The following is a 15,521-nucleotide window of genomic DNA, read 5'->3' as shown; positions in this document are numbered from 1 at the left end:
AGCCCGTCCATCCCGAGCATCCCCACCAGATGCCGGCCCGTGTAGATCCCCAGACCTCTGAACCGGATGTGCCAGACGATAATGTAGATTTTGGAACATTATTCGATTAGTTTATTTATTTTTGTAATTATTTTTTAAATCTTCCTCTTGTAGCATACTTTTATTTTACATAATAAATTTTTTTATGATTAAAATTTCATTTTATTACCCAAAAAAAAAAAAACCAAATTTATTTTTTTTATAAAATAAAACAAAAGTAATATTATAATTATATATTAATTTTGCGCGACGAACTTCTTGTCGTCGCGCAAATTCATATATCCGAAACAATAATATTTCATTTTTTTAAAATAAATATAATTATTTTTGCGCGACGAAAGATTTCGTCGCTAAAAAGGTTTTGCACGACAACAGATTGCCGTCGCGCAAAATTTTTGGCCACGAATTGCGCGACGCAGTTTCTCGTCGAGCAAACTTTTACGCGCCAACTTCCTGTCGTCGCGCAATATGTGTACGAATTGCGCGACGATGAACTCTTGGTGCCGCAAATATCTACGCGACGTCTTGCGCGAGCTTTCGTCGCGCGTAATTTTGCGCGACGAACAATTTTGTCGTCTCTGAATCTTTCCTGTAACGAAGGGTAAGCGTCGCACAAATATGCGCGACGCATGGAATGAATCTGTCGCGCAAAGTCTTTCTTCAAGACCTTTGCGCGACAGATTGCGCGCGACGATTTTCTTGTCGCGCTTGTGTTTGTGCGACTACATTTCGGTTTGTGCGACGAAATTATCTTCGTCGCGCAAATACTAAAATGTAGTGGTGCTAGGGTTAACAAGAGCATTTTCAGGAACATATCAAGAACACAAAGAACATTTTTATTGTCTTATGACCTCTCACAAATTCACATAAAATCCTAAAATCTTGGAAAAATCATATTTGTGTTTAGAATTTTAAGATCAACATAACAATGTATATTTTGTACACATTGGTTTCATGGAACCCAAAAATCTCCCCTTTGCCGCCCACCCCTTTTACAATTTTTGAAAATCCTCTTTCATGTAACATCCAAAATTCCAAATTTCATCTATACATATGATCAAACATGGAAAGTAAGACATGTTATAACATTTTTAACCATGAAACTAAGCCCATATGCTAAGTTAAGACTCAAAGAGTGCATCTTTTCATAACAAAATCCTTTAGAAACATTATTCCATCCTATTCGTGCACAAAATCCTTTGCACCTAGAACTTTAGAGACATTATTGCATCCTATTCGTGCACCAAATCCTTCATGCATCATGTTTCCACCTAACACGCCAAATTATGATTTCAAACCTGGAATGATTCAATTGCTACCAATTTTTCATGGTATGGAAAGTGAAAATCCTTACGTGCATGTTAGGGAATTTGAAGAGGCTATTGGCACTTTTTACAATGGTCAACTTAATAGGATAAATTTCATAAGGTTAAAATTTTTTCCATTTTCTTTAAAAGAGAAAGCGAAAAGTTAGTTATATTCATCAAGGGCTAGGTCCATAAGTTCTTGGGCGTAGATGACTCAACCATTTTTTAACCAATATTTTCCTAATCACAAGACAATTGCTCTTAAGAAAAGAATCTCCAATTTCTCTTAGAAGGAAAATGAAACTGTATATCAAACTTGGGAAAATTTTAAAGAGCTTTTGAATTGTGCCCACACCATGTCTTTGAAAATTGGCGTCTTGCTAGTCATCTCTATGGGGGACTTCTCCCTCATGATCGCCAATTTGTTGAGTCTATGTATAATGAAAATTTTATGCAAAAAGACCCTGATGATGCCCCAAAATTTTTGGATGAAATTGCTGAAAAAGCTCATCAATGGACTGTTCCCAGTCCAATTGAGACCATTGATCGGTCAAGAATTGCCACATCTTCTACTAATAAAGGAATTTATCAATTAAAGAGGAAGATGATTAGAAATTGAAATTTGAGGTTTTGACTAAAGAGATAGCTGCTTTGAAAATGGAAAAATCAAATTTGCCTCAACCTGTTTATCAAGCTGATATTAATCAAGTATGTGATTCTTGTTATACTGTTAAAAATTGCCCAATTTTTCAGGAAATGAAAGGAGCTTATGAGGAGCGTTGTGCTGCTGTTGGAAACTTTAAACAATAGTATTCTCTTTTTTCCAACACTTACAATCCAGCAACAAGGAATCATCCAAATTTTTGTTGGAGCATTGAGCCACAACCTCAAGTAAGTGATAGAAATTCTTTCAATCATCATTTTCCTTGCAATCTCAAATTATATAAGAGAACTTTCTGTGATGGTTCAAAGTTTTTCCTCCAAATATTTCTATCATGAAAAACCTTCATTTTCTCTTTGTAAATTCGAGAGTTTTCATAAACATCATTCCTCAATTCTGCCAACTCATTCAACTGTTCAATTCGAACTTGCATCATTTAAACCAAAATTAAACATTTTAATTGCCCAATATGCCTTATGTTCAAGTTGAACTGGCAAGTGACAAGCCTTACCGTATACAAGTCTGTATGGTGACATCCCTATGGGAGATTTATATGATGTACGGTATGCCCATAAAGCATCAGTCAATCTCAAAAAACAATCTTTAATTACGGTTAGGACTCACAGTTTTTTCCAAAATTTGTTTTATCTCTTGATTAGCAAGTTCAACTTGACCGGTTGTTTGTGGGTGATATGGGGTAGTGACTTTATGAGTGACACCATATTTTTTCATTAAAGCCTCAAAAGGTTTATTACAAAAGTGTTTCCCCCCATCACTTATAATAGCTTGAGGTGTTCCAAATCTTGCAAAAATGTTTTCTTTTAAAAACCGCGAAACAGTTTTATGATCATTATGTCGACAAGGAACAGCCTCTACCCATTTGGAAACATAATCGATACCGACCAAGATATAATGATATCCAAAAGAAACAGGGAATGGACCCATAAAATCAATGCCACAACAATCAAATATTTCAATTACCAAAATTGGGTTCAAATGCATCATGTTTCTGCGGGTAATTGCGCCCAACTTTTGACAACGGTCACGAGTTCGACAAAAAGAATTAGTGTCTTTAAAAAGCGTAGGCCAATAAAATTCACACTGCAAAATTTTTGTAGTGGTTTTCTTTATAGAAAAATGACCGCCACATGCTTTTTTATGACAAAAAGAAATTACTACATGGATTTCATTATCAGATACACACCTCCTAATGACTTGATCAGGCAAATATTTAAACAGATAGGGGCCATCCCAAAAGAAACTTTTAACCTCTGTGAGAAATTTCCTCTTGTCATGAGCAGTCCAAACATATGGAATCTTACCTGTAGCAAGAAAATTAACAATGTTAGCAAACTAGGGTAATTCCGAAATAGCAAATAATTGCTCATCTGAAAATGAATCATTAATTGGCAATGTTCCAATGGAATCCTCAAAACTCAATCTAGATAAATGATCAGCCACTACATTTTCTACTCCCTTTTTGTCTTTGATTGTGATGTCAAATTCTTGAAGTAGTAGGATCCATCTAATCAGTCGAGCTTTAACATCTTTCTTTTCAAAAAGGTACTTTAAAGCTACATGGTCAGTGAAAATAACAATAGGTGATCCAACTATATAAGAACGAAACTTATCCAAAGCAAATACCACGGCAAGAGTTCTTTTTCAGTTGTAGAATAATTCATCTGAGCACTGTTCAAGGTTTTGCTTGCATAATGGATGACATGGGACTTCTTATCCTTTCTTTGCCCCAAAACTGCCCCAACCGCATAATCACTGGCATCCCACATAATTTCAAAAGGTGAAGTCCAGTCAGGTGGTTGCTTAATTGGAGCAGATGTGAGCATTTCAATTAGTTTCTCAAAAGCCTTTTGACATGAATCAGACCACTCAAATTTACTATCTTTTAATAGGAGATTACACAAGGGTCTAGATATTGCACTAAAATTATGAATAAATCTCCTATAAAAATCAGCATGACCTAAAAATGATCTGACATCTTTAACAATTTTTGGAACTGGCAATTTTGAAATCAGTTCAATTTTAGCTTTATCCACTTCAATTCCTTTAGATGAAACAATATGACCAAGAACAATTCCAGAAGAAACCATAAAATGACATTTCTCCCAATTTAAAACAAAGTTTTTCTCCTGGCATCGAACCAATACTTTTTCCAAATTACTCTAGAAATTATCAAAAGAATCACCAAAAACAGATATATCATCCATGAAAACTTCAAGAAATTTCTCAACCATATCACTGAAAATACTGATCATGCATCTTTAAAAAGTAACAGGAGCATTACATAGCCCAAAAGGCATTCTACGAAAAGCAAAAGTACCAAATGGACATGTAAAAGTAGTTTTTTGTTGATCTTCAATGGCAATTTCAATTTGGTAATAACCTGAGTCACTACAAAAAAAAGGGTCATTACCGACAAACATTTTTCGAGGGCCCCGAAATTTCGTCGGTAATAGTGTTTTTTCGGACCAAAAAATGTTGTCCGTTGGAAATATGTCACGAGCCTGAAATTTATTTCCGACAAAGGAAATACCCTCGAAAAAAGTCTCCATTGTCGTCGGAAATGTAATTTATTTGGCGGGAAGACTTGGCACCAATTTTATTAACAACCAAAAGTACTCTTGACGGAAATAGGATGATTATTTCCGAGAGCTTTCTTATTCCGTCGGAACTGATTGACTATTTCCGAGGGGCTTCTTATTCCGTCGGAATTGCTTGAATATTTCCAAGGGGCTTCTTATTCCGTCGGAATTGCTTGAATATTTCCGAGGGCTTCTCCTTTGACTATTTTCGAAGAGAAATATGTCTTCTAGGTAAAATGTTGGAATGTCAATTTCCCATTAGAATAAGTATAAAAAAAATTGATTGATAATCACCAATCACACTCCAAAATAAATAACTAAAAATAGTCAATCCAAAAAAAAAAAAAGATGATTACAAAAAAAAAAATAGACAATCACAATTACTTGACAACTCATCCCATAGTTGTAAGTTGAATCACATCCCTTCTTCAATCAATTTCATTGTCTTCAACATCATTTTGGATGGCATGCATGCTTTGACTTTGAGTCTCTGCTTCTTGGTATGGCTCAATCTCATCATTAGTCATCTCATAAGCATTTCTTGGATTTGTTTCCACTACAAAACTCCAAATTTTATTTTTAACCCCCTTCACATAAAAAACTTGGGTTGCTTGACTTGCTAGTACGAATGGCTCTTGAGTATTTAGCTTGCGCGTTGTATTAACAGTGATTATTCCATAACGATCTATCTTGTAACCTGTTCCTTTTCGTGCTGTGTCATACCAATCACAATTGAACAATACAACTCTATTTCCTTCTGTGTAACGAAGCTCCACAATATCTACTAAGGTTCCATACCAAGGCACATCGTCAACCTGATTCTCCCCCTTAACCATAATTCCACTATTCTGTGTTTTTTTATTCTCATCACGCTGCAATGTATGAAATCTAAAACCACTAATATAATAACCAGGATAATAAGTTACTCGCCTTTCAGGACCTCGAGCCAAAGAAAGCATTTGTTTACTAACTTTACCATCGTTGTATAGTTCTGTGACCTGCATAGAAAGGAAAAAATGTTTTTAAAGAAACATCTATGACAGTCAATAATTTTTCCAATACAATATTATCCATACCCTTTTAGAAATCCAGTTTGAAAATTGAAGCCTATGTGACTCCTCCACATTATCAACACTAGACTGGATTAGAATGTTCTTATGTTCTCTGCATACATAACAAATGATTATATTACATCTAAATAACTAGTAACATATATTAAATACACAAAGAATTTATAGTGTTGAAGAATTCTTACTGGACAAATGGCAAAGCTTCATCACAATTTTGCAGGACATAATGAGTGGCAGCCTTATGAAGTTCAATGCTCATCTCTCTAAGTACACCTTTCCCAAAAGCTCGACCANGTGTTGAGAAAATAGATAACGGAGATGTATCATATGACGGTTGACCTCCATCGTCGTTTCTATCTCTTTTATTAAACTTAGTTTCAACTCGATGCAAATAGCGAGAGCAAAATATTAAACACTCNTCTCCCAAGACACCTTCGGCAATAGACCNTTCTGGATGAGCCTTATTACGAACATAAGTCTTTAGTTTATGCAAATACCTAATTGTGTCATAAATANCGAAATTAGAGAATCATACATCAGCAGTTAAACAAATCGTGAATAAAATTAATATATAAACATTGAGATTANCTTTCCACCGGATACATCCACCTGAATTGTACTGGACCGGCCACCTTTGCCTCCCATGCCAAGTGGCAAGTTAGGTGAATCATGATGTCAAAAAAGGCAGGAGGGAATATTTTTTCCAACTTGCATAGAGTTAGNACAATTTGATTGTCAAGAAGATTCAAGTCATCTTNTCTTAAAACTTTAGCACACAATTCCTTGAAAAAGTACGATAATTCAATTAAAGGCTCACTTACATCTTTGGGCAATAAATCTCGNNCCACAAACGGAAGTAATCTCTCTAAGAACACATGACAATCGTGAGTTTTCATACCAGAAATATTACGTTCTGAAGCATTCACACATCGAGATAAATTTCCAGAGTACCCATCTGGAACTTTCAACTCCATTAACCATTGACATAAAGCTTTGTTATCATCATTTGACAATGTATAATCGCCTGGGATAAAATAGAGCTTACCATTATCTCCTTCTTCTGGATGATACCTCTGTCTTATACCCATTTCTTGAAGATCAAGACGAGCATTTAAAGAATCTTTTGTTTTACCATCAATGCTCATCATTGTGCCAATCACATTCTCAAATACATTTTTCTCAATGTGCATGACATCTAAATTGTGACGCACCAAAAGTGTTTTCCAGTAAGGCAATTGGAAAAATATCGAATGTTTTTTCCAATTATGATCTTTTCCAAACCCAAATATTGTATGCTTTTTCCCATCCTTGCCATGTGTTATTTCTCTTAATTCACTAAGTTCATTTATCACATCATCACCAGATGGTCTCTTAGGTGCAAGTCTTCTTTCCCTTGTATTATCGAATTGGCTTCCTTGATTACGCCATACGTGGTCAGACGGTAAAAATCTTCTATGACCCAAATAACATGTCTTAGACCCATGAGATAACCGTCGATGCAAAGTATTAGATGCACAATATGGGCATGCCAATTTTCCAGACGTACTCCAACCTGACATGTATGCATATGCTGGATAATCATTGATAGTCCAAAGAAGTGCAGCTCTCATCTGAAAATTCTGTTTTACATATATATCATAAGTTTCAACACCAATTTCCCACAATGTTCGCAATTCATCTATCAATGGTCTCATGTATACATCGATGTCATGGCATGGACCCTTGGGCCCAGGAATAAGTAAAGTCATGAAAACATAAGGCTCCTTCATGCACATCCACGGAGGAAGATTATATGGATATATGAGAACCGGCCAAATACTATAGTGCAAATTCATGTTCCCAAAAGGGTTAAATCCATCTNTTGCCAAACCAAGTCTTACATTTCGAGGTTCCATACCAAATGACTCATGAATTTGATTAAACGATTTCCAAGCCTCAGAATCTGCCGGATGCCTCAACACTCCATCTTTTACACGATCCTTAAAATGCCACCTCATATCTACAGCTGTCTTGGATGACATGAATAATCTTTGAAGTCTTGGTGTGAGTGGAAAATATCTAAGCACCTTCCATGGAACCCTTTTACCTTTCTTTTTGCTACCCTTTCCTTGTCTCTTCCATCTCGAAAGCTTACATGTAGGACACTGCGTTGCATTTGCATGCTCCTTATAATAAATGATGCAATCATTATTGCATGCATCTATTTTATCATAATGAAGACCTAAATCTGAAATAACTTTCTTTGCACCGTTGGTGGTTGTAGGTAACTTCTCACAAAAAGGAAATGCATTTTTCAACAATGTTAGCAACATACCAAATGCTTTATTGCTCATAGTACCGATACCCTTTATATGCATCAGGTTCACAACAAAAGACAAATTAGAATACGACTCACAACCTGGGTACAATGGTTGTTCTGCCTCTTCTAACAATTTGTAAAACTTGTGCGCATCTCCATTTGGATCTTGTGGACAACCTTCTTCTATTAAACCATGCATATCATCGTCTTGCTCCGTACTGGCCACATCATGTCCATCATTGTCACTGTCACTTTCATCACTTTCATCACTATCATCATCCTCACCCTCACCCTCACCGTGCAAATACCATGTAGTATAAGTTAGTTTAATTCCGTTATAAAGAAGATGCTTGTGTACCTCATACCTCAGATGTCTATATCTATTACTGCATTTAGAGCAAGGACAAAAGATCTTAGAATCATCCGGCTTAACATGGTTGTATGCATAATTGAGAAAACCAGCAATTAACTCCCGCTTGCCCAAAAAAAGTGGGGGAAAGCCCAAATTAATTATTTGTTTGCCGTTTTTTTTTATTTAGGTTTTTTGCTAACCCTAATTGTTATTAGTTTTCACAGCAGCCACAAAAGAGAAAAAAAAACTTCCATACGTCTTCTCCATACAACAGCAGCCACAGAAGAGAAAAAAAAACTTCCATACGTCTTCTCCATACGTCTTCTCCCTAAACCCTCTTCTTCTCAGCAATATCAAGGAAGCCATTGAGCCATATAGGTAACCTACTACATGATGCTTTTAGAGAATCCTTTGTTATCGTGGCTTCAGATGGATGGATTATAGGGTTACGCCTTTTGTTTAGCAAGTGTGGGAACATAACTTTTATTTGTGGTGCAGGTTGGGAGATATCCGCGGCATCTTATAAGCCTGTTCTTCCGACTGTTGCATATATCCATGGTACTGGCCCTCTTCTTGTTGGAATTTCATAATGGATTGCATAAAGGCTTGTATTCTCTGTTAGGATTAATCTGTTCAAGTTTGGAGAAGCTGAGGAAGCCAAAGTTTTAAATGCTGAGATTTTCGAAAGACGTAGCCTCCTGTATAGACTGAAAACCCCAAGACCAAAACTCAAAAAAAGTTTGATGTGTGTTGTCTTAAGTGATTTTGCTCGGTTTTTGCCCACGTCTGTTTTAGTTCGACGGATATGGAATCAAATATAAGTGATTTCTATTTTAGCCTTCAATTAGATTTTCTCAATATTTGTGTTGTTTGCTTCAATTTGCTAACCTTGCCGGATATCCTAGTGTGAGAACTTTCCATTGTGTGAAAAATAGACATTTCGATGAGTATTTCAAAACTGATTTCGAATTTAGAATTATTCTGCAAAAAACAGAAAACTTTTGTGATTATGTTTGTTTGTTTTTAATTATTCGAATTTGGAACTATTTTGTATTTATGTTTGTTTTTAATTATGACATGGGTTCTTTTGTGATTATAAATGGCAGCCATGGCAAAAAAGAAAAAGAGCAATGATAGAGCATCACATGATCGCGAAATGCAAGAGACAAATCAAACATGTATGAGTTATTTGTGTTTATATTATGTGAGTTTTTAATTTTTTAATTATGTTTTGTGTTTATATTTCTCTTACAAATGATAGCCGTGGCAAGAAAGGGAAAGAGTCAAGATCGAGCATCAGGCACTGTACATCCTCAGTCATCTAGACTCTCCTTAGATCGNCATATTTCCAATGAGTCATCACATGATAACGAAATGCAAGAAACATGTATTATTTATTTTGAATATTTATTTTGAATTTATTTTGTATATATGTATTTCAATTATATGATTAGTTCTCAATTAATTTCTAATTTTTTTTCTCTATTATAAATTGTAGCCAGGGCAAGAAAGAGAAAGAATCAGAATAGAGCATCCGACATTACACATCCTCAGTCATCTAGACCTTCCTTAGACCAACGTGATGACCTCATTGAGCCATCACATGATAATGAAATGGAAGACATGCCTCTTGAAACTGAACCATCAAATGGAGAAGGTAATGCTTTTATACATATATCATTGATTCGCACTGAAAAATTGGTTGTAGTAGAAGTTCCCCAGTACTTCAAATATTTGTATTTTTTTTTATTAGGTTCAACTATTGGAATAAAAAAAGGTAGAGGGAAGGCTAAGGGTAAAGATGGAAACGGCACTCCAATTCTAATACGTAGAGGAAGGTAATGTATAAGGCTTGCAAAGTTAGTCATTTCTTATGTAGATTCATTTTTATTTATTTATTTAAATTTGGTTTAAATTTTCAGGATTATAACCACTGGAGCTGTGCGAACTATAGGAGTACTTTTTTATCAGGCTATCGATGGAGCATGGCCAACATTTAGAACATTTCCATCAACTCAAATGGATTTACTGTATGATCGCTTTAACGCAACAGGATACACACACACATGCTCAGAGGAAGAGATGAGGGAGGCATTCGAACAACATATTAAATTGCGACATTCCGATTGGATGTCCGCATTGAGAAATAGCGTTTTTAAGAAATACAAGACTACTGGTGATAGATACACTCATTGCCCATTAGGGATATCTCAAGATGTTTGGTCTAAACTGGTTGATCATTGGTTGCAGCCTACATGGCAGGTAAAAACTCAATTTAAAATAATATTGTTATGACTCGCTAGTGTATGCTTTGGTTTATTTATAAATGCCTTATATGGGTTCACTAAATTGATATTCGATTATGATTTACTTTTTTCGTGCAGGATAAAAGTAAAAGAAACAAGTCTAATAGGTCGAAATCCACAATTGTGCATACCACAGGTTCTGTTCCAATGGAAAAGTACAGAAAAGATGAGGTAAAAATATCCATTTGGTTGTTGCTTTGTTGACTATTCCTTTTGTGGTTATTTCCAAATTTGGTCCTAACAAATTTCATTGTTTAAATCTTAATAGCTTGATCGAACTGGAATTGAACCGAGTCCAATTGATTGTTTCAAAAAGTTCCATGTAAGTAAGCCTAAGAATGGAGGAGAAGAAAGTTGGCCAAGTGAAAAGGCTAAAGAACTTTTTGTACGTTGCCCTTACTTTGTTTCTCTTTTTTTAAAATTTTTTTAAATTATTCATGACATATTTTTATATCCATGTTTATATTTCTACTATTTCATTGAAGGAAAAAATGGAGAATAAAAAGGTTGCTGCAACGGAAGACGAGAATGAAGTAGATGATTGGGATATATACAAGGAGGTTATTGGTGGGCCAAGTCACGGTCGTATCCTTGGCTTAGGTGGTGGCTATAGTACAAAAGATGTGTATCCCTCAGATGACCAAGATTGTAATAAACGTATATGCTTAGAACGTGAAGAAGAGCATGAGAAATTAAAGGAGGAAGTGAAGGACTTGAAAAGTGTGCTGTATGAATTGAAAGATCTAGTTCAAAGTATGAGGGAAAACAACTCAAATACTTATGCACGCTCAAGACAATCTGCTCCAATGGTGGACTCTTTTATTCTCATTTCAATATTTTGCTCACTGTTAAATATTGTATTTGTTATTTTTATTCTTAAACGATTTATGTCTTATTAATTATTACCTTTTATTTGACAGGACAATGTAGAAAGTTGTTCAGATGCTCACCTTGAAGACGAGTAGTGCAACATCAATTGTATTTTGCTACAATATGTATTTTGAATTTCAAGGTTCTGATATATTTGCGGATTGCTTATATGTTTTAAGGATGATGGGGATTGTTTATGTTTTAACTATTTAGAATAATTTTAGTACAGTATGGTGTCGTAAGATTTTTTTTTATATTACCAATTAAATATGGATGATTAGAAAACTATTTATAGCAAATATTATTATTCAAATTTCTTTTTATTAATTTTTTTAATAAAATAATTACATTTTTCGACCACATTTCCCTCTCGGTAATGCATATTTCCAACAAACGCTTTATTATCGAAAATACTTTCCGACAATAATTGCCTATTTCCAACAACATTCCCCACGACATAATCGGGTCGAAACAATTATATTTCCAACCACTTGTTCGTCGAAAATATTTTCCGACAGGATTAATCTATTTGCGACAAACTTTGCGACGAATAAATGTGGTTGGAAATATATATTTCCGACGTAACTTGCTCATCGAAAATATTTTGTTATACTCTTTTCCGACGAGCTATTATATATTTTCCACAAACTCTTTTGGTCGGTAATGATAATTGCGACGAAATCTAGCCCTCACAAATAATATATCATTGTCGAAAACAGTATTTCTGACGACACTCATTGGTTGAAAATATGATTTCGCAAAAACAAGAAATCACGATAAAAGAACTATTTTCGACAATCAAATAAGTAATTACGACCACAGGTACGGTCGGAAATAAATATGTAGGGTCGTTTAAAAAATCTATTTCCGATAGAAATTTAAGCAATAGCTACGAAGCTTGGGCGTCGGAAATACATTATTTCCGACGGAATGGTCTGAAATGAAGTATTTGCAACCGGCCTTTTAGCGACGACTTCCGACAGACGTTTGCCGTCGAAAAAGGGTATTTGCGACGGCAAAAGGCTTTTTGCAACGACAAAATGCCCTCGGAAAAGGGCTTCTATTTTGTAGTGAGTATCCATCTAAGAAGCAATAAAATTCATGACCGGCTACCTTTTCTAAGATTTGATCAATAAAAGGCAAAGGGAAATGGCCTTTTCTAGTTGCAGAATTTGGCTTTCTATAATCATGCACATGCGCCAACTTGAAACAACTCTAGTAGGTATCAATTCATTTTTATCATTTTCAACCACAGTTATGCCAGATTTCTTAGGTACAACTTGAGTAGGACTTACCGATTTACTATTAGAGATTGAATAAATAATACCTGCATCTATTAATTTCAACACCTCAGTTTTAACAACATCTTTCATGATTGGGTTTAACCTATGTTGTGCCTCCCTAGATGACTTGGCTTCATCCTCTAAAAATATTTTATGAGTACAAACAGGAGGACTAATTCCCTTAATGTCAGCAAGAGTCCAACCAATGGCAGATCTGTGAGAATTCAACACATTAAGTAACTTACCTTCTTGCAAAGAGTCAAGTTCAGAAGATATTACCACTGAAAAAGTGTTATTGGACTCCAAGAATGCATGTTTAAGTCCCATAGGTAAAGGCTTCAATTCTAGCTTAGGAACTTCCACATTTGATGGCAATGTCTTTTTCTTATGAGGTGGAACTTTCTCAAACCTTGGCCTCCATTTATCAACCTGCAAGGAATTTAACAACGAATTAAGATCAACAATTTCTAGATCCTCAAGCAATTCAGATTCTTTAGAATTCAATAAAAGAGCCTCTAAAGGTTCAGAAATACTAGTCTTCTCAAATTGATCCTGCACAAGAGCTTTAATCAAGTTCACCACTGCACTTTCATCATCTTCATAAGGTCGCCTAAAAACATTGAAAATGTTAATTTCCAATGTCATGTTACCAAAACTGAGTTTCATTACCCCACTTCTGCAACTAATGTGTGCGTCACATGTAGCAAGGAAGGGACGTCCTAAAATGACAGGAATTTCATTTTCAGAATGCAAAACAGGTTGTGTATCTTAAACAACAAAGTCAACAGGGTAGTAAAATTTGTCCACTTGGACCAATACATCCTCAATTACCCCTCTCGGCATTCGTACAGAACGATAAGCAAGTTGTAACTTCATTGTTATGGGCTTCAATTCTCCAAGACCTAACTGCAAATATACTGAATATGGCAATAAATTTACACTAGCCCCCAAATCAAGCAAAGCAAAATTTATGTAATTTTTTTCAATTACACATGAAAGAGTGGGACTTCCTGGATCTTTGTATGTGGAAGGGACCTTATGTTGCAACAATGCACTCACATGTTCGATCAAAAATGCAGTTTTCTTCACCTGATGTTTTCTTTTAAATGTGCACAGATCTTTTAAAAATTTAGCATAAGAAGGGATCTGTTTAATAGCATCTAACAGGGGAATATTAACTTTGACTTCTTTAAAGACATCCAAAATTTCAGAATTTTGATTCAATTTCTTTGGAGGATTTAAGCTTGGGGAAAACGAGCAGGAAAATGATATTCATTTGATTCACTCAATTTGGACTTGTTTAGTTCATCATTATTCCTAGATTTTTCAACTTCCTTTGGTGAAGGTGTGTTATCAATTATTTTACCACTTCTAAGAGTAATGATAGACTTAGCATGTTCGATTGAGGTTTTACACGAATTAACATTCTTTGGATTTGATTGAGTTTGAGAAGGAAATTTTCCTTTTTCATTTATGGCAAAAGAATTTGTCAATTTAGAAATTTGGCTTTTAATTTCTTTATTTTCTTCAACCAATTCACCAAACACGGTATCATACCTTTGATTTTGCTTCTGTTGTTCCTGCATAAATGTTTGAAGAGTATCGCTCAAAGAAGGTCTAGCATTAAATGCATTAGTTGCATATTTTTCTTGGTAAACTTCGTTCCAGATGGACAGGTCCATTTGTGGTTACAAGAGTTTTTTCTTTTGGAGAAATAGAGATTGAGGATCCAAAAAATGGTAATGTTTTTAAAGTTAATGGTCAACGCCTTAAACCATTTTGGAGATTTTGTTTTGCATGATGACACGTTTCACTTGGAGAATCCTGTTTATCAGGATTGAATTTTCTGACTATCTTTAGTTTAGTGTTTAGTTTTATTATTATTATTATTATTATTATTATTATTATTATTATTATTATTTTCTTTCTTTTTGTGTTTTATTTATTTATTTATGTTTCATGGATACTAGCAAGCTGTAGGATATATTTTGAAGAGTTTCTATGATCTCTTCTTGCTCAATTATAATCATTTGTCTCTCTTTAATGAATTATGCATGCTCACATTGAGGACAATATTTCATTCATGTTGGGAGAAAATGGAATCATTTCTTGCAATTTCTAAGTTTCCAAAATGCAAAATTTTATTTATTTATAAAATTATTTTAAAAAAAAAAAACACACACACACACTCACCCCACACCATCCACTTCTAAAGTAAAGAAAACAAAGCTTCATTTTTCCACAGTAGGAGACTTTAGTTTGGCCCTCTCGATATCCTCTCTTGGGTCTTCATGCATCGCTTCTTGGGGCTCATCACTTGAGTTTCCTAAGATCACAACCTTCTCTCTCGAACTCCTCTCATGATCTCGCTTGCGTTTTCCTGGGTTCTCCAAGGCTTCCAGCTGTTTTTGCATGTCTTTAGAATAAACACTAACCATCTTTGATAGCTTTTCATTCTCTTCCTGCAATATTTGAAGTTGGTGTCTGTACTCCTCTGCTTTCTTTGCCCTATCCTTTTTCAGTCTTTTGATGTCACGCTGATATTCATCGACCAAATCCCGCTCTGCCGTCAATTGAGCTCTCAGTACTTGCACCTCATGAGATTTCTCAATAAGGCGATGCCCCACACTTCCAATAGATGCCGCACTTTGCACGCTCAGTGTCATGGCATCACTCACTAACCAGTTGTCATCCCTCGTTCCCAGCATGCCGACATCCCTGAGAGTCACCACAC

General features: G+C 35.2%; 1 protein-coding gene across 1 annotated transcript; it reads right to left on the bottom strand.

Moving 5' to 3' along the window:
* Positions 1–5,009: 5,009 nt before the first annotated feature.
* LOC117624057 lies at positions 5,010–5,949 on the bottom strand. The gene is made up of 3 exons (XM_034355178.1): positions 5,863–5,949; positions 5,684–5,771; positions 5,010–5,605 (listed from the first exon to the last, which is right to left on the bottom strand). Exons 1-3 carry the CDS (start codon positions 5,934–5,936, stop codon positions 5,036–5,038), a joined length of 732 nt encoding a protein of 243 aa, XP_034211069.1. The 5' UTR covers positions 5,937–5,949; the 3' UTR covers positions 5,010–5,035.
* Between the last annotated feature and the right edge of the window lie 9,572 nt (positions 5,950–15,521).

This window comes from Prunus dulcis, chromosome 4 (genome assembly GCF_902201215.1).
Source record: "Prunus dulcis chromosome 4, ALMONDv2, whole genome shotgun sequence".
In the NCBI taxonomy this organism is placed as follows: Eukaryota; Viridiplantae; Streptophyta; class Magnoliopsida; order Rosales; family Rosaceae; genus Prunus; species Prunus dulcis.
This window is presented reverse-complemented; position numbering and strand designations above follow the sequence as displayed.